The sequence below is a fragment of the Staurois parvus genome, unplaced genomic scaffold (assembly GCF_062004578.1).
Source record: "Staurois parvus isolate SC_StPar_1 unplaced genomic scaffold, SC_StPar_1.0 ptg001284l, whole genome shotgun sequence".
NCBI classification, from domain to species: Eukaryota; Metazoa; Chordata; class Amphibia; order Anura; family Ranidae; genus Staurois; species Staurois parvus.
The window spans coordinates 1047371-1074388 of NW_028319080.1; the positions used below are offsets into that span (position 1 = coordinate 1047371).

The following is a 27018-nucleotide window of genomic DNA, read 5'->3' on the forward strand; positions in this document are numbered from 1 at the left end:
AGAAGACAATTTTACATTGTATGGAACCCAGAAAGTAAAGCTAGGTTACCTAGGTTGCGTAAAGTTGATTTTAACCCTGTGTTACATGTGTAGTTGCTGGGCTGCAGGAATGGTAAACTGGTTACATGAGGAAGGAAGAATGTTGATGATGCTGTTAAGCAGGTGACACCATTGTGATTGAGGAGGTGATCCATTGATCTCCCATTCTCTTCCTGACTAGAGCCAGAAGTAAACACAGTGAACATGAGATCACTGATTACCTCTGGTACTAGGGGAATCTTACAGAGCACTGACTTTTCTTCTGTATTGGGCTCCTGGTGGCCATTTTAGAGGAGCCAGTTTCTGACTAGAGTTTCTCAAAGACTTGGAAAGCCATATTGGACTCAAAGAGGCTGTGTATAGCTTGTTTTGGGTCAGTATTGCATGCCTGCAGTATGGAAAGCATCTAATTAGAGACAGTACAAATTCTGGCTATAGGGAAAGATAGACCTAGTTCAGGGAAAGGTTCCTGTCAAGTAGGATCAGTCTAGAAAATCCCTAGACTTTTCTGCAGTAAAGGAATCTATTCCAACCTACATCTGGTCCTACACATTTGTGGGTCCTGTAAGACCCTTTTGAGAGGCTACCTTATATCAGCCAAGTACCTCTAACACAGGTGGTCAGGCACTCTAGCAGCCCCCTTTCCCATAAGACAAGCAGGCCTACCCATACTCAGTTGCCCCCAGAACGCATACATAATGCTATAGTACCTGGCTACCACACTGGTGCAGGTGAGAACTGAGCACAGCAAACAGGTACTTGCAGTTCTCAGACAGGCAGAGTGGTTCAATGACATTGCGGGCTCAGGGAAGGCTGAGTTCTGAGTGTAGTCGATATCCAATCCAAGGTCATAAACAAGGGAATCCAAACAGCAGAGCAGGACAAACAGACAGGGACATATTACACATGCTATCACAATCATGAGACTGCAGGCTTGGCTGGCTTAAAATAGGTTTGGTCTCTACGCAAAGAATGGCCTCATCAATCACCTTGCAGGTGAACAGACAGACAGGGAGAAGTCAGCATACCCAAAACCAGGATGCTAGAACCAGCAGCAATGATGGAGCAGGAGCGCTTGATGCACCTGACACCAAGAGGCCCTGTGTAAAGTAGTTGTATAGGCTCAAAGTTTTTACCTTAATTCATTCTATACATGAAGGTAAAAAAACCTTCTGTGTGTAGTTCCCCTCTCAGTGCGCCCTTAAACTTACTGGAGCTCTATCTCATTTCAGCGATGTGCAGCAGCTCTCCTGGGTCTCTTTCTCCTCATTGGCTCACACAACAGCTGCTGTCAATCACAGCCAGTGAGCCAATGAAGAGAGAGCGGGGGAGGACCGAGCCGCACTCTGTGCGGGAATGGACACACAAAGGGTGGCTAGGGATCGACCCTTTTTGAGTACCCCCATAGGATGAGGCTTGTTATTGGGAGCACTTGGCAGGGGGGAGGAGCCAGGTACACCCTAACCAAAAAGAATAGGATTGGGGCTGCTCTGTGCAAAACCATTGCACAGAGCAGGTACATATAACATGTATGTTATTTTCTTTAATTTTTTTTTCCTTTTAGAATCCCTTTAAAGAGCACTTTTCAAGCACACTGCTGTCTGTGGGTTCTGCATTGTTGTGCTGCTTTGTTATGGAACTGTAAAGTGCCTTATTGTATATTAGGACTTTGGATTATCACTGCGTGGTTGTACTATTGCTTATTTATTACATAAAATTAGAAAATTGCCAGAAGACATTGTCCCACCTGGTCCCTTTAAATTGCTTTAGTTCTGCCCACAGACAACCACCTATGTGCCCCACACAAGGGACCAGTAGGTGGAACCTAAACCCTACTCATGGTGGCCACCTCATATATATATTGGGGGTTTGGAAGGGATACCTCCTTTTACCAAAAACATCTCTCAAAGCCACCAATGCTAAAGGACAAGTTGGCTGCTATCAACAATGCAGGGGGCTACCGATACTATTAATATTGTTTGTCACATTTCTCCAACCTCAAAAGTTGACTAGACAGGTCCCAGGCCTCTACCTGGTCTGGACATGCATACATTGTTCCTTTGACATTATGCTATCTAATGCAAGTTTCCATTATCTTGTCTATTTCCATTATCTTGTCTATTTCCATTAGCTTGTTTGTTTCTTAAGAAGAATATTTGGCTGAAACATTATTTTTCTCTTTCTAGATCAGAAATTGAATCTCTTGTCTCGTACACATGTCTGGCTGTTTGCAGCTTCGCTATTCACTTGTGTGCTGGGGATTGGATTTGGCTTTTCTCAAACACATTGGAGAGCTTCAAAATCAAACCTACTGAAGCCATTTCTATGCTCATGTGTTACTATAAAATAAATTCATGTGAAATAACTGGTGTAGCTTTTGTATAACAATAAATACATTGGATTAAAGGGGAGTGAGTAAAATTGGGTTATGGGAGGAAATTCTGACCACATACATGGATGACAGGGAACTACATGTATGAGGATGGAAGTGACTGGCGCACACTAAGGGGATGAGAGATGGCCTTACTGTAATAGGAAGGAAGAATACCATTTTAAGGGTTCTGCCACACACATGCCCAGTACTGAAAACAGTAAGTGAACTATAACTGGGAGTCTGAGATCCACATTCAGAGAGAATGAAAAATGGTTGCACTAAGCCCTTCCACTAAAAACACAGAGGTAGAACCAGGTTTTTTTTTTCTCAGAAAATAGGTGCAGGTACCCCCCCCCACCCTTTCAAGTCACCCCTCGTCTCTGAACCCTACCCACCTCCAAGCACCGTCTCTATGGAACTGGTTACTGATAACAAGAAAAGCAGTAAAAGATATCAATAGACCCCCCTGCAACAATAAATCCTGTCATTGACAATAGACCCCCCAGCAACAACAGATGCCCCACAACAAAATACCTCTCCCCTCGCAATAATATATCCCCTGCAACAATAGATCCACCACAACAAAATACATCCTTCCCCCAGCAACAATAGATCCCCAACAACAAATTACTCTCTTCTCCCAGCAACAATAGATCCCTGGCAACAAAATACCCCCTGCCCTAGCAATCATAGACCCCCCAGCAACAATAGATCCCCTGCAACAAAATACTCTCTTTCCTCAGAAACAATAGATCCCCACAACAGAATACCTGCTTCCCCCAGCAACAATAGATCCGCAGCAACAAATTACCCCCTCCCCCAGAAACAATAGACATCCCACGCAACAATAGATCCCCTACAACAAAATACCCCCTTCCCTCAGCAACAATAGACCCCATGCTACAAAATATCCCTCTCCCCAGCAACAATAGATCCACCCAAGCAATAATAGACCCCACCAACAAAAACAGATTTCCCAGCAGCCAGTATCAAACAATCCTCCAACAGCGCAAAATATAACCCCCCCCCCAAAAAAAAATTAGATCACTCTAGCAACATAAGACTCCTCTGCAACATAAGAACCCCCCCACTGACAATAGATCCCCCACCAGTGGAAACAGATCTCCAGCAGCCAGAATCAATAGACCCTCTAGCACACCCCAGCAATCCTTGCCATTACATACATTCAGTGCTGGAGGTGCTGGAACTGTGTTCCCCTGCGTTCCTTCTGAAAAAAAGCCCTGGGTAGAACAATCCTGGAAAATCCTGGATGAGAAGAAAAGCAGCTCTAACACTCTCACCTTTTCCCCCGCCATCCAATGGTTCTATTGTGTAGTGATGGTATGAAATCCATACTTTGGCTGCATCATCTATCATGACATGGCTTTTTAAGAGAAGATCATCCACCTGGCCTACTTCCCACCAGATAGGGTAGCTGCTGGGCTTTTTGACTCAATCACTGTCCAGGGCATTTTTCCATGACCCGCTGGTCACATTGGCCTGGAAAAGGAAAAGAGGAGAGGTAAGCCTGTCAACATTTGAGAACGGAGGAGTGGCACCTGCATAAATAGAAGATATGGTATGTTCACAAAGAGAGAGGGTGGAGTACATACACACTGAGAAAATGGGGTACCTGAACATACAGGGATGGTGGAGTGCCAGCACACTTATTGAAGGTGGTAACTGCACATGCAGAAAGAATGGAATACCCACACACAAAGAGAAGATGGAGTGCCTGCATACACAGAATTGGGTATGTGTGCATATAGAGAGTGGAATACCTGCACACTTAGGATGGAGCGCCCACACATAGAATTGGGTATGTACAGTATCTTCAAGAAGTGAGTCCACCCCTCACATTTTTGTAAATATTTTATTATACCTTTCATGTGACAACACTGAAGAAATGACACTTTGCTACAATGTGACGTAGTGAGTGTACAGCTTGTATAACATGTAAGTTTGCTGTCCCCTCAAAATAACTCAACACACAGCCATTAATGTCTAAACCACTGGCAACAAAAGTGAGTCCACCTTTAAGTGAAAATGTCCAAATTGGGCCCAAAGTGTCAATATTTTGTGTGGCCACCATTATTTTCCAGCACTGCCTTAACCCTTTTGGGCATGGAGTTCACCAGAGCTTCACAGGTTGCCACTGGAGTCCTCTTCCACTCCTCCATGACGACATCACGGAGCTGGTGGATGATAGAGACCTTGCGCTCCTCCACCTTCCGTTTGAGGATGCCCCACAGATGCTCAATTTGGTTGGATGTTCTCCCCCCTCCCTCCTGTTCTCTCCCCTTCTCTCTTTCCTCTCCTACTGTCTCTCCTCTCCCCCCACGCTATTTCCCCTCTTTTGATCCCTTTTTCTCTCTTTCTCCCCACCTCTCTCTCATCTCCCCTTCCCCACACTCTCCCACATCTTTTCCTCTTTCCCTCCTTCTCTCCTCTCTCTTCCTCCTCACCCCCCTCTTTCCCCACTTTTGCCCCCCCCAACTCCCCCCTCTCGCCTCCTTCTTCCTCTCTTGGCAGGGAAGAGGGAGAGCAGAGGGGGCCGACTTGCTGCACCATGGGTCTTTGGGTTGCACTTGCCCCCTGGGGGGTGGCTGTGTGGGTTACAATGGAGTGCATTTCTTTCCATTTCTCTCCAGATTTCCATTTTTCTCTATATTGGTTTGCCTTTTCTTGACTCTGCAGGTTCACTGACCATAGTCAATGTATTGGCTGTGTCCACAGCAGGTATGGGGAAAATGTTTGAGAAAACACATGATGTATTATGGCCAGGGGCGGACTGACAACTCATGGGGCCCCCGGGTAATAGGGGATCATGGGGCCCCTGTGTCCTTGCCCAAACTCAAAAAAGCCTATGAAAAAGGTACCAGGGTTATCTCATGGGGCCCCCTACTGACCCCGGGCCCTTGGGCAGTGCCTGAATTTCCAAATGGTCAGTCCGCCCCTGATTATGGCCTTTGTTAGGTAATGTTAAAGCATAATGGAGAGCTATCTAGTAAGTGACGATCACTATACAGATGGAGCTGGTGTTGCAGTGCGTTTCCTGGTATGATATGCTCCAATGACATGCTGGAATCCTTGAGGACTGGCCATGAGTGATTTGCCATCAGTTCATTGTGCACTGTGCACTGTGCACTGTGCACTGCAATGTATTATACATTTTTCTCACTTGAATTATTTTTACCATTATGGGCGGGAGTGGGGCCTCAAGTCTAAGTTTTGCCTCAGGCCTCACAAAGCCCAGAGCCGCCTCTGATGACAAGCTTCGGAGAACGAGACTGTAATCTGATCACACCACCCTTGTTGACAAGAGCTCACACTCACTTTATTTTAGCTATAGTTTCCTTGAAGCTGTTTAAATAATTTCACGGAAAATGAAAGTAACTGCTATAGGTTACAAAAGTTCAGAAAGGTGGGGTAACTTTGTTATCAAATCATAAGCTGCGGGAATACCTAGACAAATCTGATATAATACTCTGATATATCTGATATAATACTCGTCAAGGATAATTACAGCAAGATAGGAGAAACGTAAACTCACTAAGATGGTTTTCCTACGATGTTTTTTGAAAAGCTGTCTGTGTTTATTGGCCTGGGCAGGTTAGTGCTTTTACTTTACTTATTAGTATGTGTTAGTCATGTATGAATGCAGAATGTTTGTTAGTAGTGAAGAGATAACTTTTATTGTCCTATTATTTTATTAAACCTGCAATATTTTGGGGGCCCTTAGGTTCCTATCTCAGACAATTCTGAAACCGGTTCTGAAATCCACATAATTTATACAACATAGAAAACCATTAATAAAAAAAAATTCTTCAGAGAACTGTAGTAACAGTTAGGCCCCTTTCACACAAGGGTCGATCGGACGATCGGATCCGCCTGTCTGTTTTTTTCATGTGGACCCGACTGAATCTTTCATTCTCCTCTACGGGCAGTCCGGACTTTGCATCTGTTTACACCGGCTACCTCCAATCTGGCAAAAACAAATGGGAGGGGATCCATCTCCCTCCATCTGACTGGATCGGATCAGAGTCCAGTTGGGTGTAAACAGACCTGGCATCTGACCACTCCGCTCAGCTCAGTAGGGGATCAACGGATGAAACCCCTGCTGAGAAAAACCAGATCTGACCCACATGAAAGGGGTAAGCTAGCCACACATGGATCAAATTTCCGATGATATCAACTGAATCAGACAAAATTTGAGCCATAGTTGGCCCTGAAGGAACAATGCAGGTTGACAAAGTCAATTTAAAAACTGGCTTAAAATGTTTCAGCTGAACTGTTTGAGTATCCAACAGGGGCGGACTGACAACTCATGGGGCCCCCAGGCAATAGGGGATCATGGGGCCCCTGTATCCTTGCCCAAACTCATAAAAAGCCTATGAAAAAGGTACCAGGGGCATCTCATGGGGCCCCCTACTGAACCCGGGTCCTTGGGCAGTGCCCGAGTTTCCAAATGGTCAGTCCGCCCCTGGTATCCAAATATAACCCAATATATCAGCGTTATTCTTTTGAGGACCATTGGAGTGGAATAGGAGCACAGAGCACTTTATGGACTTTGGATGGATGCTTGATGTTTAACATTGTTTATAAAGCACACTGATTTATATTTATATTGTATGATATGATTTATGTTTTTGACTTATGAAGCACGCTGATTTATATTTATATTCTGTGATATTACCTAAGATTAAAGTAGTATATGTGGATTCTTTCTAGCACCTAGCAGCATTATATTGGGTTTCTTTGTATTTACACACTGATACTGTGGTAGTAGCAGCAGTTTGGTGGGGAGGGTATGCACATTCTTGGTGGTTAACCCCTTAGTGCTGGTGCCTCCCAGCCCTTTAAGAGGTTTCAGATGCCATGAGGCAGGGCGAGGTTTCTAATCATATGACCTCTATGATTGGCTGTCACAGTGGTCACATGATAGGACAGCTCCCAATTGCAAGTAGAATTCCAGGGCTTTCAACTAGCTGTCAGTAACTGTGCTGGGAGAGCACAGGGCACTTGCTCTCGGCACAGATCTGTTTAGATATCCACCAAAAGGCCACATATATGCGTATGGCCGGCACCAAGGAGTTTAATATATTTTAAGAGGAAGGCATTTGTGGTACGGGTTCATTGTTTTAATATTTTTTGAGCATTTAGCCAGTTGCAGTAGCTGTTTAGCATAGATAAAGGAATACATTAATTTTCTCTTGTTCAGCCCTAGCTTTAAGCTGGCCCTGCAGACCAAACAAAAAAACACCAAATCGATACCTCCATCCACACTCAGGTGTCAAAATACCCAAACAGTGGCTGCATCTGATTGGGTAATAAAAGCTGCCATCTTTATTAACATATAGTAGGCAATACATCATTTCAGCTTCAATTAGATGCTGATGTACTTGGCTTCAATTACATTAGCAGCACATTTTCAGGTTTACATTTAGCCTGTTTGCAGATGTTTTGTGACCTCATTTTTTATTTGTTATTCTATTTTAGTTTTATGCTTTTACGTCATTGAAAACCAGTTTACATAAGTTAATGTGTGTTTACTATGACATAGACTAACTACAAAAATTCAGGCTTACTTCCTTGTAGTCTGCAAGTAAACAACTTACACTTACAAGAAAGGTAAGCCAGAAGCATAAAAAAAAAAAATAGGCGAAGGGCTACATGACAAGGGGGACAGGGGATACAAGGCAGGACAGGGTTGAAGAGAGAGTTGGTTAGAAAAAGGCAGTCACTTACCGGATTGGGAGTTGCAGAGAGTAGGAGGAGCTGCTGGGGGGTGGTACACGAGGAGGAGACCCAAACCAAAGAGCGGCAAATCCTTGGGAGCAGCAGATGGGTAGGAATCTTCCCGCCTTCTCGCCCTGTTGTTTGCTTTGTTTGGGCCTTAGGGTCTTTGGCGGTTGGGGTCTTTGGAGGCATTATAATTTTTGGAACAGTTCATAGCAGTGACCCATCTAAGGTAGGGTGTCCTCTCTTGGATCCCAGTTAATGGGGTATTATCTGGAAAGTGGTAACAAGTTGGTATCTGCAGAAAAGTGGGTTTGACCCTGAGCCAGTGTTTGTGGCTGGGATTCGTGAAGTAGTAATGTAGATACACAACCTGATGTTGGTTCTCAAGTGCATCCCAAGACTGGAAACCTGTATGCTATGGGAATTGGTTTTAAGGAATGTTATTTTGGTTTAATTGTTAATAAATGGCCAGGTTGGCCAATTTTCTCCAGATTTGGTCTTTGGTCATTTCTTAATTAATATAATTTGGGAAGGGTAGCTATGGTAAGAGGTAGAAGGACTTGAAGACGTATGAGTTACCCTAGTCATGAAGTTGTTTGCAATATATGTAAGTGGTTTTGTTAAGGTTACTCTTATTTCAGTACACTTGACTACAGCTACAGGCTGAAATGTGATTGGGAGCATAGAGCATACAATTTGGCAAATCCATATGTGACGTGCAGAAAACCCCATGGGTAAAGGAACCATCTTTATGTACTGTTGCAATTGTGTGAATCCCTTCTTATTTCCATATTTGTCTATAATCAGGTGTGATGATAGAATTCAAAAATTCATAAGTTTGCAATTTATTTTTATTAAACCTGAATATCAGTGATCTCTAAACCTAGTTGTTCCAGATACCACCTTAAAGCAGAACTTCACCCACAAGGGGAAGTTCCACTTGTTTACATCCTCCCCCCCTCCACTCCCACATTTGGCATTTTTTGGGGGGTAGGAGGGAGTGGGTACCTGTGTTTGATAGGTAGCCGATACCACTTCTGGTCAGATGCACTGCAATCTGAGCTGGAAGTTCAGCCCCCCTCCTTCCCCTGCAGCCTTCTGGGGCACATCACAGGTCCCTGAAGACTGCGGACCATTCACAAAGCGTAATGCAAATCACGCATGCGTAGTAGGAAACCATCTGTGCAGCTGCAAGCCTGCACTGCCGATTTCCTATACTTAATATGCCGACACCTGCACCCAAAGCTGCTTGAGGAATCAACTCGGGTGAGGACATCGCTGGATCTCTGGACAGGTAAGTGTCCTTATATTAAAGTGATTGTAAAGGCTGAAGGTTTTTTACCTTCATGCATTCTATGCATGAAGGTAAAAAACCTTCTGTGTGCTGAAGCTCCCCCAGCCCCCTCAATACTTCCCTGAGCCTCATCGCGATCCAGCGATATGAATGACAGCCTCGGCTGTCCCAGGTCTCTGCCTCCTCATTGGCTGAGACAGCAAGTGTTCTCTTCTGTCAATCACAGCCAGTCAGCCAATGAGGAGATAGGGGGTGAGGCCAAGTCACGGCTCTGTGTGTGAATGGACACATGGAGCAGCGGGTGCCCTATAGCAAGCTCTTTGCTGTGAGGGCACCCGACAGACAGGAGGAGCCAGGAGAGCCTGCCAGGGACCCGAGAAGAGGAGAATCCAGGCTGCTCTGTGTAAAACCACTGCACACCGCAGGTAAGTAGACATGTTTATTATTTTACAAAAACAAATGAACCTTTAGAATCACTTTAAGTCATCAGCTACAGTATTTGTAGCTGCTAACTTTGAATTTTTTGGGGGGAGCCTGGAGCTCCTCATTAATGATAACCCAAACATTTCTTGGGCTTGAAACTGTAAAAATGATTAATTGCAACAGTTATTAATAAGGAGGCCAGATTGTATGATGGCCAAGCAGCACAAACCCTCTTTTGTGAACCTCAAAGTGCTTTTCTCTGAGCACATCCAGGTTTCTGACTGTCAGACTTTGGGCAAAAGTGGCCAGAAATGTAGTCAGATCAAATTTGTTTGTAGGCAGTATATGGGAGACATCAGGAGTCCAATAAAGAGGACCTGTCACATAAAATATATTATCTTTTTTATTTTACCTGTTCTCTGCTTTTGAGAAATATATATTCCTTGGTGGTGGTGGTGTTTTTTTAGGCCTCAAATGTGCATTTCAACATGCAATACATTTTAAATGCTCATTAACTGCCACTTTTTTACATATTTTTTCAAGGGGAAATGTAGCACAAAGGGGGTTAAGAGAGTGAAGATCTGGTACATTCTCTGCCAGGAAGATATGTTATTTTACAGGGTAGTTACTATTTTCTATCTGTAGCAACAGGGCTGCTCCGGGATAATTCTTATTCAGCGCTCTTCCCTCTTCTCATGTAAAGCCAAACTGTACCAGTAGAACAAATAAACATTCCTTCTGCCAAAACGTTTGGCCCCACACCTCTCCTGTATTAAAATTAAAAAAACATAAGTCTTCTTTGGTTGGGATGAAGCTCCTCCATCTGTTCCATTCATTGCTACCTACTCTTCTTTGCTTACTCCTTTTCTGCATCATTCATTCCCTACTTCTCTTAAATGTGGATTTTACTGTGAACACTTTTGGTCCTATAGATTTATTTGAATAAATCGAAATTTGACATGTTCCTCATCTTAAACCTTTTGCTAAGTGCCTGTATTGTCCATTTCCCAATGTGACCTTGGATTCATCCTTACATCTGTACAATTCTGCTTAACACATTGTTCAACCAAAATTTTATCCTAAATAAAGAATAAAAAATATATAATTATTTGCCAAGCATTATTCACCCTGTCCCTGCTCCATTGCTGTCCCAGGTATCGTTTAGCCTACTATTTGTGAACCAGTGGAGTCAAGGTACAGTGCTATAGGGGGCATGTCTTCATTCTGCCATGAACTCATAGGAGAATACTGCAGAGAAAAGTAACATGCCATTATGTGGACCCATCCTCTACAGCATTCAAGACCTGCCAATCACCAGAGGAGGAAGAGGAGAAGGAGAACTCGTAATGTTACGTGACCATATTGAACACTGCTAAAAAAAGTGTATACAGCAGGTGTGAGGTCTGCTTGAGAAAGGAAGGGTGGGGTGGATATTCGAGCCATTGTCCATTGTACAAGTTCAATACAACAAAATATCCATTAGGCAGGCCAAAGCTGATAAGACTTTCTTTCCTGCAACAGGTTGCAGAAACAGTTAGTGGAATCCTTCCAGCGTAGCTATTGTGTTCTCCGAGGCAGGAGGTGGGAAGCTGTCCCTGCTGGGAGAACACAATGATTATTGCTAGCTGCTAAAGCCACCGGTTGTACCCAATTCAATCACCCGGCACTGTCAGTGATCATTGTGTCCCATGGACACAGCTGATCACATGACTAGGTAAAAGGCCAATCACAGCACGCTTTTACCAATACCAAATTAAAAAACTTTTTTAACATTTCCCTTTTTTGTCAACAGAAAGGGAAATGATTGATAAAAAGGATAGAAGTACTTTTCTGTCTAATAGAAAGATAAAGAATAACAACTTTGATATGGCTTTTATTACCAACTTTAATAATCAGTATAAAGAGATTGAGGGTATTTTCAAGAAATATTGGCCGATTTTGTTAAAAGATGAGGTATTGAAAAAGATCATCCCAAAAAAACCTAAATTTATTTATAAGAAAAATCGATCTATAAGGACGAAATTAGTGCATAATGTTCTAGATCCACCAAAAGAGGTGGATTTTTTTCCCGATTTGAAGGGATTTGTTCATTGTAACAGGTGTAAAGCATGTAGAACGATAAATAGATCGAATAAAATAAAGAGGAAGAAATTTATTTCAAATATAACTAAGAAAGAATATAAGATCGAACAACTTATTTCATGTAATTCCTCTCATGTGATTTATGTTTTGGAATGCCCGTGTCAATTTCAGTACGTTGGAATAACAGGGAGACAGTTGAAGACTAGGATAAATGAACATTTGAACAATATAAAGAAAGGGTTTGACAAACATAGTGTTTCAAGACATTTTAAATTAAGACACAATAGTGATCCGAGTTTAGCGACATTTTATGGAATTGAGAGAGTAAAAAGTCATTGGAGGGGTTCAGATCTGATTAAAGAAATATCAAAAAAGGATATATGAATTGGAGTCTTTAGTACCAAGAGGTTTAAACATAGATATTGATTTAAATTGTTTTTTGACTAATTTTTAAGATAAATATTTTAAAATATTGATTACATGTAGTGATCGTTATATATAGTTTATTTAATTTGGTTTATATTTTTATAAATGTTTGTAATTTGATTTTGATTTTTTGTGTATGAAAAGAGTTGTGCTTTAAGTTCTGTGCATGGCCCTTTAAGGGTTTTTCTGTGGTTTGAAGAGCCATGCACAGGATGGTATATATTGCTTTTCTGCATATATTTATGGTTTTATATTTTTATATATTTTTTTGTGGGTATTTTTGAAGGAGAACGGTATTGCGCTGATTCAAACCTGCAGGGTATATATATTTAGCTTTTTTGTTTATGTAGTAGAGTGTATATGTATAATTAAATTGGGAAACACCTGTTCTAGCCGGCGTGATTAAGGAAACTAGGAACGCAGTGATTGGCTGGGTGTTAAAACTATGTAGATGAAGGGTGGTATTTATAAGAGCTGTCTGACGTTCCCATCTGTACTGCCCCTTGATGACGTCGGTGTGACGAAACCGGTTGGGTGTAGCCTACTCGATGTGGACGTTAGAGAGCCTTGCTGTTCTGTGCTGTATGGGAGAGATCCGCGGTGAGCGGTAACTGTATCTCAACCCCTTTGTGGCGATTGAAGCTGGTGTCTGTTGGACACCTTGTTTGTGAGTTTCCTTATACCTTTTTTATTAAAGAGATAAATGAAAAAAACGTATTACACCATTATGTTCTCTTTTTTGTCCCTGAGTGTACTGCATGCTCTCATGGAGGTATGAGAGAGTGGAGAAGTTCATCATAAGAGCTTGGGCTGCAAAGTTGTTTGTCTGTGATTATTATTATCTGGAAGTATCTGAAACATCACCATATCTATTTGGACATCGGGTTCATTGCTCCCAGAGCACAAGCGCTGTTGCTGGTTTATAATCTGACCAGCCATTAGCTCTGGTGAGTTCATTTAATCTCCTTTTGTTGGTGGATTTTTCACAATTGGTTCAAGTCACTGAAGATATATATATATTTTTTGGACACTAATTTATGTTTGGACACTATAATTATTTATTTAAAACACTAATGTTTTTTGGATGATGATATACACCTTTGTATAAGTTTGTTATTAGCGCATACCTTTTAATTAGGATTACAGCACGCTTTTACCACGTGATCAGCCTTGTCCAATGACACAGCTGATCACAAAGTAAATACAGTTGCCGGTTATTGGCAGCACTTTCCTCCCACTGTCACAGTGTGAGGAAAGAACTGCCAATAACTGGAAAATGTCACAGAGCAGATCTGCACTTATAATCAGGGCACTGATTATCAGTGCTGTCCAGCAGTGCCCAGCAGCGCTATTCATCAGTGATGTCCATCAGTGTCACCCAGCAGTGCTGCCAGTCAGTGCCGCCAGTCAGTGCAGCATCATCACCCGGACACAAGGGGGTGCCAATCTCAGTGTAGAGGGTTAAAAATGTATTGGTAATAAGAGGTTAAAAACTACTCACAAACGTAAGAAGTAAGAAAGTGAATGCCTTTGGTAAGCCCTCAGTCTGCCAGTGATGTGAAGATGGATCCTTGTTATGCAGGATGAGCAGAGATGCAGCCATCGGTATTCAGCAATGCAGAGAGTTTTTGAAAATGGTGCCAAAAATTGACCCTGTTCCTGCCCTGCCATTGGTAGCCCACCGAGGTCCCGACTTCCTTGCGGTTCACGCTGGTTTTGGTGCCATTTTCAAAAACTCTCTGCATTGCTGAATACTGACAGCTGCATCTCTGCTCATCCTGCATAACCAGGATCCATGTTCACATCACTGGCAGACTGAGGGCTTACCAAAGGCGTTCTTTTACCATGCTTAACACTTCTTAAATTTGTGAGTAGTTGTTAACCTCTTGCTACCAATACATTTGTAACCCTCTACACTGAGATTGGCGCCCCTTGTGTCCGATTTATCTTCTACAGAGTTCTGCTTCACTCTATGGGGAGCTGCCTTCACCATCCATCCTCCATCTTGGACCCTTGGACTATGGACTTTCTCATTTCGTCGTTCCATCGCCACCCTATATTTAACTCATCATTATTGTATTCCCCTATTTTATTTCTCCCGCTGTATCCGTCATTTGTCACTAACCATATCTAGAGTTTTAATGTGTGGTCCTCTCCCAGTGCCGTTTTGTTTTTTATTTGCAGCAACATCAGTGCCTACTCATCAATGCCCACCAGTGCCACCTCATAAGTGCCCATCAGTGCTGCCTATTAGTGCCCATCAGTGCTATCTATCAGTGCAGCCTCATCAACACACATCAGTGAAGGATAAAAATGACCTGTTTGCAAAACGTTACAATAGAAACAAATAAAACCTTTTTATTTCAAACTTTTTGATCTTTTTTTGTTTATAGTGCAAAAAAAAGAAAAACCCCAGTGGCGATTAAATACCACCAAAAAAAGCTCTATTTGTGTGAAAAAAATATAAAAATTTGTTTTGTGTACAGTTTTGCATGACCACAGAATTGTCATTCAAAGTGCAACAGCGCTGAAAGCTGAAAATCGGACTGGGCAGGAAGGGAGTAAAAAGTAATAAAGCAATATAAATGGCACCACAGAAAAAATCTAATGTAAATGGCCCAATGGCCAATTACTCTTATACCAGCTGCAAACTGCGCCCTGTAATAATAGGTGTATAAACAAAAAACAAAAATAATTTACGCTAGTAAAAAACTTATATATAAATACACATATATGTGAATAAATGTCCCAAAACAAATAAATGACAAATAAAGTCCAATAAAGTGAAAAAACAATAAGAAAAAAGTCCAAATAAAGTGAAAAAAATGTATAGGTGATAAAATCTTTGTAAGAAAACCGTGACAATCCACTACCAGAAAATACTAAAGTAACTCACCAGAGCTAGATGCTGATAATATTATAAATCAGCATAAAGCGCTTTTGCTCTGGGAGCGATGGTCAGCAGGCTGATCTCCAGGGAGCAATACTCTGCAGCACACACTATCTGGCTGATAACACGATTCCAAAGAGCAATACTCTGCAGTCAGGTGTAACCAGGGGCGGACTGACCATTTGGAAACTCGGGCACTGCCCGAGGGCCCGGGGTCGGTAGGGGGCCCCATGAGATGCCCCTGGTACCTTTTTCAAAGGCTTTTTTGAGTTTGGGCAAGGACACAGGGGCCCCATGATCCCCTATTGAGGGCCTGGGGTCAAGAGGGGGCCCCATGAGATGCCCCTGGTACCTTTTTCATAGGCTTTTTTGAGTTTGGGCAAGGACACAGGGGCCCCATGATCCCCTATTGCCCGGGGGCCCCATGAGTTGTCAGTCCGTCCCTGGGTGTAACACAAGGAAAATCCACTTCTTATAGACACCTCCATAGGGTATTAGACCAGGCACTCCGGAAAAAACAATAACTCATAGTGCAGTACCTTTTAAAATAGATTCATTTAATATGTACACATCGCACTTACAGCAAACGGTGTGTCAGCCGACACCAGCAACAACAGCATGTTAGACACAATAGATGAACCCAGCTACTCTGCACATGCGCCGCAGACCACTGGGAAACGTAATGACGTCACATCAATCAACCCCGCGGGTAGAACGGCGCATGTGCACAGTAGCTGGGTTCATCTATTGCGTCTAACATGCTGTTGTTGCTGGTGTCGGCTGACACACCGTTTGCTGTAAGTGCGATGTGTACATATTAACTGAATCTATATTAAAAGGTACTGCACTATGAGTTATTGTTTTTTCCAGAGTGCCTGGTCTAATACCCTATGGAGGTGTCTATAAGAACTGGATTTTCCTTGTGTTACACCCGACTGCAGAGTATTGCTCCTTGGAATCGAATTATCAGACAGATAGTGTGTGCTGCAGAGTATTGCTCCCTGGAAATCAAGTCTTTTAAAGCCAATTATCATTTCATCAGCCTGCTGACCATCGCTCCCAGAGCCAAAGCACTTTATGCTGATTTATAATATTATCAGCATCTAGCTCTGGTGAGTTACTTCAGTATTTTCTGGTGGTGGATTGTCACGGTTTTCTTACAAAGATTTTTTCACCTATACATGTTTTTCACTTTATTTGGACTTTTTTATTATTGTTTTTTCACTTTATTGGACTTTATTTGTCATTTATTTGTTTTGGGACATTTATTCACATATATGTGTATTTATATATAAGTTTTTTAATAAGGGAGTAAAAAGTGCCTGGTAGGCAAGGTGTTAAATTGATGATTCCATAAAATCAGATGATTTTAAACCATCCAATTGAGATTCAGTGTAGTGATGGTTTGAACCTCCTTAGTAATCCACAGAAAATGTCATAAGCCTTTTCTATAACCTTCATTAACCTCTCATCCTACCCCACAATCTCAATACTAACATAATGTCCGTAATAAAGTCCCAAATTCAAAATTGCAAAAATCCAAAATTATAGTCCACACTCTCCAATCTTCCAACTGTGAAAATGTCCAATTCTTCAATTCAATCCAAAGTACCCTCTTTCAGCTTTCACAAGCGTTGTAAAATCCCCATATGCCAGATGGTTTTTCCTTTAATGGGAGTATGCAGATAGCTTTCCTTTAATGGAATCCCCCGTTCCTCATGCAGCAATGGGCATTGGGATCCCCGTTCCTCACAGGGCAGAGAAGAGCAAACTCAGTGGAGTGATGTATATAAAACAGAGATTTATTTGCCACTTACATTTTAAAAAATACCGTCCATCCTAAATTCAGTCCGTCCTATGCTGAGACCATATCCAAAATGGCCACGCTGCTCCTTCAGGTTTTGCGTCTGACGTCACGACTCTGACGCGTTTCGTCACTTCCGACTTTTTCACAAGTCGATCCCTTGTGAAATGAGTCATATGCACATTGTATCATCAAATAAATAAATAAATGTAAAACATTGGCACAACAAATTCAACATAAAGTGCATGTGACTTTAAATAGATTAATTAAAGCAAAAAGCAGCCAGTTATACCAGACCCCTTTCCACATAAGCAAAGGTGCATGTGATTTTACATTTCTCAGTGCAAGAATTTCACAAAAGAGAGTCCTCTACAATAATGTTGAGAATCCCTTATTGCAATCCATGCTTCTCTGTCACAAATCTTTAAACTGTTTCACCGAGCTCAGACAAAATGAACGATTACCAAAACACCATGACCCTCGAAATGTGATTGGTCATGATCAGCATGTACAGGCGCATCTCAATAAATTAGGATATCATCAAAAAGTTTATTTATTTCAGTAATTCAATTCAAAAAGTGAAACTCATATATTATATAGACACACAGAGTGAAATATTTCAAGCATTGAATGTCATGAGTAGTGATGGGCCGAACACCCCTCTGTTCAGTTCGCGGTCAAACATTCAAACCTAACGAAAGTTCGACCATGAATTTCGAACAGGGACAATTCACTAAGTAGTATCTTACCATGTGGTAACATATCGCACAGCTACTAAAATGAGTTATATTGTTAGGTCATGCTGTTTTTTAGTAGTGAAAACATCGTCTAATGTTTCTGCTGTCAGTGGGGTTCCGCGCTGACAACTGAATGTTAAAAGATTTTCTTTTAAATGCGTGGGGTCCCCCCCATCCCTCCGGGTCTGGTATGGATTTTGAGGGGAATCCCCACACCAAATGTTTTTTAAAAATGGCGTGGGGCCCCCAAAAAATTTATACCAGACCCATATCCGAGCATGCAGCCTGGCAGGTCAGGAAAGGGGGGGCGAGCGCGCGCACCCCCTGAACCATACCAGGCTACATCCCCTCAACATGGGGGGGTGCTTCCCCCCCAAAAGCACCTTGTCCCCATGGGGACAAGGGCCTCTTCCCCACAATCATGGCCGGTGGTTGTGGCGGTCTACGGGTGGGGGGCTTAGCAGAATTTGGAAGCCCCCTTTAACAAGGGAGTGCCCAGATTCTGGCCCCCTCCCACTATGTGAACAAGTATTGAGTACATGGTACCTTTACACATTCACAAACAAAAAAAGTGTAGTGTAAAAAATTACCCCTGAAGTAGATCCAACATCAATCACGAAGCCACCGCCAACCTGAAAAAAGTTTGAAAAAATAGCTCTGCTCCTGACGCCATCTGACAGCTAGATGACAGTTCTTAAATACTGTGATGATGTCACAAAAGGCCAGGGTCACACCCCCTGTCCCCTTTGTGATGTCATCAAGTGCTGTGATTGGACAAAGCATTGCACCTGACCTGTGGCCATATGCATTGCTTTGGCCAATCACAATGCACTGTCAGGTCACAGTGCATTGTGGTCTGCGGTGGGAGAACAGTACGCCGAACGCCTTTACCATTTTCACCGAACACACGAACAGTCGATGTTTGAATCGATTTGACTGTTGGCTTTGACAGCTTCCTGATGGGAAAGCTCAGGTGGGTCCAGACTCATGTTCAAATGCACCTGAGCTCATTTGGGGAGGATGGAGATGGCTGCCTCTAAACATGAGTGTATGGATCTTCACTGGTTGCTGGAATCAGATATTTTATGGCAAAGGAAGATTCTTCAAATATGAGAATGTCAAATGTCCTGATCCCCACAACCGCCAGTTGCTGGGATTGAAATCATTTGAAATTCACAGATGGAGCAAGCGCAGATTTCAGAGTATTGCAGCATAGCTTGCAAGTATATGATTCACTAAGACTGCTGATTCCCAGAGCAATTGGCTCATTTTTTTTCATTGCACCTGTTTCAAGAGATAACTCATTTGAAAGCAAGATAAAGCTCTGGTGATGTTGATTTTGAAATATAAATGTATTGGATCCTACGATTTTTTTCTTTTTTTATGCAGAACCCCACAGCCTTCTCTATCGTTTTACAACAGACTCCTCTCCTTTACCTGGGCACCCTTCTTATCAAGCTGTGGGTCACGTTGATGATATTCAGATTGTGAGATATGTCAGTGGGAGCCGCAGAGTACAGGTTCTCCTTCCCTGGATGGAGACAGATATCAATCCTCAGCATTGGGAGAATCAGACTCAGATCGCTCAGTACTATGAGGGAAGGCATCAGGAGATCATACGTGACCTAATAAAACATTTTAACAACACCGAAGGTAAAGAAAATGAATATGCTGTATTATTCCTTCAAAAGAGATTTACGCAGTTCTGAAACATAGCATTGCCCTGTCTTTCAGAAAGGATGCTTCATTTTTTTTGAGCTGCAATTAACCACTTGACTTCCAGAAGGTTTTGCTCCCTTTATGATCAGGGCATTTCTTGCTATTCAGCACTGCGGTACTTTAACTGGAAATTGCTTGGGAATGCAATACTGTAGCCAAATGAGATTTATACTATAGTTTTAAAACAAATAGAGCTTTTTTGTGCTAATTAATCACCACTAGATTTTAAATTTTTTTTCTCTACAATTAAAAAAATACCCTAAATTTTAAAGGAAAACCCATTTTTCTTAGTTTATTTTTCTTTCTTTCTACATGAATTTAAGCCAAAATGCATTTGGCTAAATTCATTTGGTAAAAATAACCCAAATAAGCGTATATTATGTAGTCTGTGTGAAAGTTATAGCGTTACAAACTATTATTTTTATTTCAGGTACTTATATAGTGCTGTCAATTTACGCAGCACTTTACATATATATAGTACATTCACATCAGTCCCTAACCCTCAAGGGGTGTACAATCTAAGGTCCCTAACTCACATTCATACATACACATACTAGGGACAATTTAGACAGGAGCCAATTAACCTACCAGCATGTCTTTGGAGTGTGGGAGGAAACCGGAGTACCCAGAGGAAACCCACGCAGGCACAGGGAGAACATGCAAACTCCAGGCAGGCGGTGCCATGTTTGGATTTCAAACCAACAACCCTAGTACTGCCAGGCGGAAGTGTGTGTGTGCGTTGGCTGATCTCAATTCTTAAGGCCCCAAATGTCAGGACAGTACAAATATTCCCAGATTACCCTTTTGGAAAGTAGACAACCTTTTTTGGGAATATAAAGAAATATTTTTTTACATAATGTCATTTGTGCAGCGTCATCATATGACTGGTCCATGGTAATCGTGGATACTGACAGGTGACAGTATTATAAAAAAAATTATTACATTTTTCAACATTTTTCTTTTTTTACAATGTCATCAGAGTAGGTCAGTGTCACCATAGTGTATGGCCTCAGCCAGTGCTGCTCCAGCCACGCCCTCTGATGCGTTTCACCCCACCCACTGGGGCTTGGTCACAGAGATCCAAGCTCCCAGTGGGCAGGCTGAAACACATCAGGGGGCGTGGCCAGAGCAGCGCTAGCTGAGGCCATACACTTTTACAAACACCTGATTGGTAGAGCAGCGTCTTACTTTCGTTATAAGGAGAAGCAGAATTTGCGCCATCAGCTGCTCTACTGATTTTGAATACAAGCACCTCCTCCTCACTTTCATTACATAGAGCCGATGTTTTGTAGTTCACACAAGAGAGACAAAAATGCTAATTACCTTGCATTAAATTTCAGTTTCATATACAGGAAGATACAGGGATACTGGGATTCTGAAAAGTTTTGTTTTATACACCAAGCATGAAAAAAGCAAACCAAAACCAGGTCACCTGCAATATGACATTTGTATTCTTGTGTTTAGAGATACTTTGGTTTCTTATCACTTCCCTTGGTAGTACATTATTCATTGAGTGTGTGCGTGCGTGCGTGCGTGCGTGTGTTGCTCACTGCATTGGTCACTTCTTTTGTCTATATGTTTTATTGCATAAAATCAATTGTAATTCACTATTAATTGTCTCTGCAGATGGCAGCAGTGATTTTGTTTTACAAGTTCGATTTTGGTGCCTGTTATCAGGAGATGACACCATTAGTGGATACGAAGAGTTTGCAGCCAATGGCAAAGACTTTATAGCACTAGATACATTTATATCTAAGTATGTTCCAATGATGTTCAATGCAAAGGCAATGGCAGATGTCTGGAACAGCCGCAATTCCAGCGTTAAAAAGCAGAAGGGGTATATGGAGCATGAGTGTAAGAGATGGTTCAAGGTCTACCTGCACCATATGAAAGAGAACTTGAAGCCTGGTAAGATAACAAACCATTATAATTGTAATATCACAACAAAAGTGCATGTGGCATGGGAAGAGAACAGCATTTGGGTGCAGACTATGGGGTCAATTCACTAAAGGTTATCACATCAGTTAAGTCAGTCACATGATCACATATCACATGCGATACTGAAAATGTCAATTCACTAGTGTTAGTATGTGGTATTTACTGAAAATAGCAAAAACGCTTGGTAAATACCACATAAAAAGACCTTAACTGCTTCCTAGCACATGTACTGCTACAGGGCGGCACGGGTGCGCAAAATCATGTGTATATATACGTGATTTTGCATTTCCAGGTAGGGGGTGGCCGCGGCGTCAATCACCGGATCCTGCCCGATGATTACTCGCTGGCGCCCGGTGATTGCCAAGGATCTCCTACGGGGGGAGAACTGTTATTAAACAAAACAGTTCTCCTCCTTGTCAGCATGTGCACACTGCTTTGCACGGCTGTGCATAGCACAGCCGTGCAAAGCAGTGTGCTTACAGTGAAGCATTGCATCTTGGTCACTGACGACATCACGCCTACGCTGACGTTGCTGTTCAGCATGCGTTCCAGCCCCCATCTTTAGGAGTACGTGCATGCCGGCCGGCTCCACATCTGTCTCCCTCCTGAACCACGCTCCCTTCTATTGAGACGCAGACGATACAGGCACCATGACAGTCGTTCCACATGGTGTTTCTACACCACAATACCCTACATGCTTTTATTACTCTACTACCATGTGAGTGTTTCTACTTTTTACTATATAGTAAAGTGGTCTGCTGCACTTAGAGGCGCTTCTTCTTCTCTCCTTGCTTACAGTGAAGCCCACAGACACAGCCCCATAGTAAAACACACCTAGCGCACAGTTAACCCTTTGATCTCCCCTCATGTTGACCCCTTCCTGCCCAGTGCCATTAGTACAGTATCAGTACTTTTTTTTTTTTTTTTTAGCACTGATCACTGTATTGGTGTCACTGGGGATGTCAATGACTCCAAGTCAGTTCCTCCCCAGTGTCAGAATGCCCGCTGCAGTCTTGCAGTCCCGCTATAAGTCGCTGATTGTTGCCATTACTAGTAAAAAAGTTTTTAAAAAAATCCCAGTATATATACCGCCATTTGTAAATGCTATAACATTCACATAAACCAATTAAATTACACATGTTGGGATTTTTTTTTGGCAAAGACATGTAGCAGAATACATTTTGGCCTAAATCTATGACTAAATTTGATTTTTAAAATTTTTTTACTGGACATGTTTATTAGCAAAAAGTCAAAAATATATTTTTTTTCTCAAAATTGTCAATCTTTTTTTCTTATAGCGCAAAAGATAAAAAATGTATAGGTTATCAAATACCACCAAAAGAAAGTTCTATTTGTGGGAAAACGAGGATATAAATTTAATTTGGGTGCAGTGTTGCATAACCGTGCAATTGTCAGTTAAAGTAAAACAGAGCCGTAACACAAAAAATGGCCTGGTAAGAAAGGGGGGTAAATCCTCTGGAGGGCAAGGGGTTAAAGTCAATTCACAAACGGAAATAATTAAATGCATGCAGTCATTAAAGCGGAATTCCACTCACTCTGTAAACAAATGAAAGTCAGCAGCTACAAAAACTGTAAAAAACAGCCACTCACCTGCCCACGATCCCGTGTTTCACTGGCCGTCCTGTATTCCAGGCGCTGGAATCTTCAGTGTGGGCACCCGGCTGTGACAGCTTGCGGCTTCACAGCAGGGTGCCCTCTGCATATGCACGAGTAGCGCTGTGCTTCCTGAATGGCCCGTAGTCTTCTGGGACCTGTCACATGTCCCACAAGACTTCGGGGAGGGAGGGTAGGAGGACAACTTACGCTTCCGATCGCCTAGGCAATCACAGCAGAAGTGGGAGCAGGTACCTGTCAAATTTGGGTACCTGTCCCCCCACCCACTCCCCAAAGGTGCCAATCCTTAATGGGGAGCTGGGAACTAATCTTTAAAGCGGAACTTCCCCTTTTGAGTGGAACTCCGCTTTAAGTAGTGGTCAAGGCATGCGGTATGAACTGGTATTTGTCAGTACTGTTATGTGTTGTTAAGGAATGGGTAGTCGCCGAGCAAATTAAAAATTAATCAAAAAACAGGATGGTGTCCCCCCTCCATCAATACCAAGCCCTTTGGTAGCGGTAAGATACTGCTTAGTGACTTGTGCACGGCGAGCCTCTCACCGGGCCCCTACTGACCCAGGCCCTTGGGCAATGCCCGAATGGTCAGTCTGCCCCTGACCAGGGCTACTATGGGTGTAGGGATACTGCTGCAGTCCATGCGGTGTGATGTCAACAAGTCTAGTGTAACAGTAGTCAGCGCTATCTCTATAGTGTAGCAGCAATGCAATTTGCATGTGACCATCTCTCCTTACTCTGCCAGTAACATGAACACCGGGTCCAGACTGCTAATAAAGATACACTCCTACTCAGGTTGCAGCTGATTGATCCACAGTTAATGTGGAGGAGTGTCAGCTAGGAGATAGGACTGGGACTGCTCATAAAGAGCCTCAGACTAGCTGGATAACCCTTCTACCTTCAGTAAAGGCTGAAATTAGTGGATTTGTGATTAAAAGACTTACATGCTGTACCCTTTGCATTTTGAAATATCCTATACCCTCATCTGTCTCCCCTGTTGCTGTCTACTACAATAAATACACAAAAAGACATCCCCTAGGCTGAGTCTTTGTTTGTTGGCGTGCTTGGAGCTGGAGTCTGGGCCTGACAGCATCTAAACAGGTAAGAGAGATCAGGGTCATTTCTCAGTGCTATATAGATGATTAACATTGAGGTCTAGGATAATATGTAAGGATTACAAAACTGGAATTCCAATTATTTCTCAATTTGGAGCTTATAATGCTAGAATATAATACTTAAGGTATATTAATTTGTTGTCCTTTTTTATTAGTCCGTCCAGAAGTGAAGTTGTGGGAGCATCTTAAGTCAGATGGGAGGACCAGACTTCAGTGCCTGGTGTACGGGTTTCACCCCAAAGATGTGGATGTGAAGTGGATGAGGAATGAGGTAGGCCATGTTCCTCCAGATGAAATGACTCCAATTCTCCCCCATCCTGATGGCACCTATCAGATCAGAGTCAGTGTGGAAGTGGCAACAGGGGAGGAAGACACTTACTCCTGTCATGTGGACCACAGCAGTCTGGAGAAAATGCTCAGTGTGAATCTGAAAGACCAGGATTTTGAAGGTATATACTGTATATATAGTAGAGCTAAGGCAATCAAATAACATGCAAACATTTAGAACTGATTCAAGACATGGATATATTGGCCACTGAATCTTTGACTTATCATCAAATGTATACCCTATACTATTACACAAAGTGCAGTAATATTTTTATTGACTGATATAATAACTACAAAGGTTCTCATATTTATATAAGAAAACCCATACCTTTACCTATGTAGGGCAAATTAGCAAGTCCTTTGAATATCAGGCTCCCTCTGCTGTTTGCCTTTACTCTTTACAGACACCTCTTGTGTCTGTAAGAACACTTATAAAAACACTTTGGCAAAATGCATATAATATATAACTATTTTAAAATGTTCTAATGTAGGTTCTAGTGCATTCATCAGCAAAAGAGAAACGTGCATTGATTTAGAAACAATTATGCAGACACAATGGTTACATAACAAAATTACATTAAAATATTTATATATATATATAGCTCCCTCTAAGGGGTGATAGAGAGGTAAATTTAGTAAGAATCACAGTAGTGAAGTGAGCATGTCTGTTTGGGTTACTTTAGGTCAGGCTGGAGGGTTCTACAGGTCAGGTCTCTAGCACCTAACCCTGGTTCTTGGGTCTTCCAGAAGACTCTAGATCAGGGGTGGGCAAACTTTTTGACTTGAGGGCCGCAATGGGTTCATATATTGGACCCGGGGGCCGGACCAAGAGTAGATGAATTATGTGTATGTGTCATCCATAGTAAGTATAGTAATATTCCCCCATAGTAAGCATAGTAATTAATCCCCCATATAGTAATTCATCCCCCATAGTAATTCATCCCCCATATAGTAATTCATCCCCCATATAGTAATTAATCCCCCTTATAGTAATTCATCCCCCATATAGTAATTCATCCCCCCAATAGTAATTCATCCCCCCTATAGTAATTCATCCCCCATAGTAATTCATCCCCCATATAGTAATTCATCCCCCATATAGTAATTCATCCCCCATAGTAATTCAGCCCCCATATAGTAATTCATCCCCCATAGTAATTCATCCCCCATAGTAATTCATCCCCCATATAGTAATTCATCCCCCATAGTATTTCATCCCCCATATAGTAATTCATCCCCCATAGTAATTCATCCCCCATATTAATTCATCCCCCATATTAATTCATCCCCCCTATAGTAATTCATCCCCCATAGCAATTCATCCCCCCTATAGTAATTCATCCCCCATATAGTAATTCATCCCCCCTATAGTAATTCATCCCCCCTATAGTAATTCATCCCCCATATAGTAATTCATCCCCCATAGTAATTCATCCCACATATAGTAATTCATCCCCCATAGTAATTCATCCCCCATATTAATTCATCCCCCCTATAGTAATTCATCCCCCATAGCAATTCATCCCCCATATAGTAATTCATCCCCCCTATAGTAATTCATCCCCCATATAGTAATTCATCCCCCATATAGTAATTCATCCCCCATAGTAATTCATCCCCCATAGTAATTCATCCCCCATATAGTAATTCATCCCCCATAGTAATTCATCCCCCATATAGTAATTCATCCCCCATAGTAATTCATCCCCCATAGTAATTCATCCCCCATATAGTAATTCATCCCCCATAGTAATTCATCCCCATATAGTAATTCATCCCCCATAGTAATTCATCCCCAATATAGTAATTCATCCCCCATAGTAATTCATCCCCCATAGTAATTCACCCCCCATAGTAATTCATCCCCCATATAGTAATACATCCCCCATAGTAATTCATCCCCATATAGTAATTCATCCCCCATAGTAAATCATCCCCCATATAGTAATTCATTCCCCATATTAATTCATCCCCCATATTAAGTCCCCCCTGTGTCAATTCACTTACCTTTGCTCCGCGCGTTCCTCTCGCCGTGTCCCGCGCCGTTCCGGTGCAGCATGAAAATCTGTCTCCTATGAGGATCTGTCCCCCTCGACGTATCTGCGCATGTGCCAGTTTCAGGCGATCTCCGGCACATGCGCAGATACGTCGAGGGGGACAGATCCTCATAGGAGACAGATTTTCATGCTACACCGGAACGGCGCAGGACACGGCGGGACACGGCGAGAGGAACGCGCGGAGCAAAGGTAAGTGAATTGACACAGGGGGGACTTGGGGACTTCAGGGCGGACTGTGAGAGGAGCCTAGCTCCGCGGGCCGGATTAAAAGGTCCGCCGGGCCGTATACGGCCCGCGGGCCGTAGTTTGCCCATTGCTGCTCTAGATGCTAGTGGGTAGAGGGGCGGAGACCAGGATCTGCATATTCATGGAAGCCTGAACAATCCCAGGCAGTAGGCCTGGAAGTATGGTAGATGGACCCA

The 27018-nt window shown here is 42.5% G+C and overlaps 2 protein-coding genes across 3 annotated transcripts in view; both read left to right on the forward strand.

Annotated features, from left to right (window-relative positions):
* Positions 1 to 2404, forward strand: part of LOC149437524 (major histocompatibility complex class I-related protein 1-like) — a 41279-nt gene extending 38875 nt beyond the window's left edge. The window contains exon 5 of the mRNA XM_089660876.1: positions 2226 to 2404. Coding sequence (XP_089517002.1) covers positions 2226 to 2389 — 164 coding nt within the window. The 3' untranslated portion in view covers positions 2390 to 2404. The remainder of the gene's footprint in view (positions 1 to 2225) is intronic.
* A 3397-nt stretch (positions 2405 to 5801) lies between these two features.
* Positions 5802 to 27018, forward strand: part of LOC149437525 (class I histocompatibility antigen, Non-RT1.A alpha-1 chain-like) — a 175914-nt gene continuing 154697 nt past the window's right edge. The window contains exons 1-4 of one of the 2 annotated variants that reach the window (XM_089660878.1): positions 5802 to 6025; positions 19201 to 19464; positions 21157 to 21438; positions 24368 to 24661. In XM_089660878.1, coding sequence (XP_089517004.1) covers positions 5971 to 6025; positions 19201 to 19464; positions 21157 to 21438; positions 24368 to 24661 — 895 coding nt within the window. In that variant the 5' untranslated portion in view covers positions 5802 to 5970. Of the gene's footprint in view, positions 6026 to 11365; positions 13328 to 19200; positions 19465 to 21156; positions 21439 to 24367; positions 24662 to 27018 lie in introns of those variants that run through there. The other variant, XM_089660877.1, reaches the window with a different exon arrangement.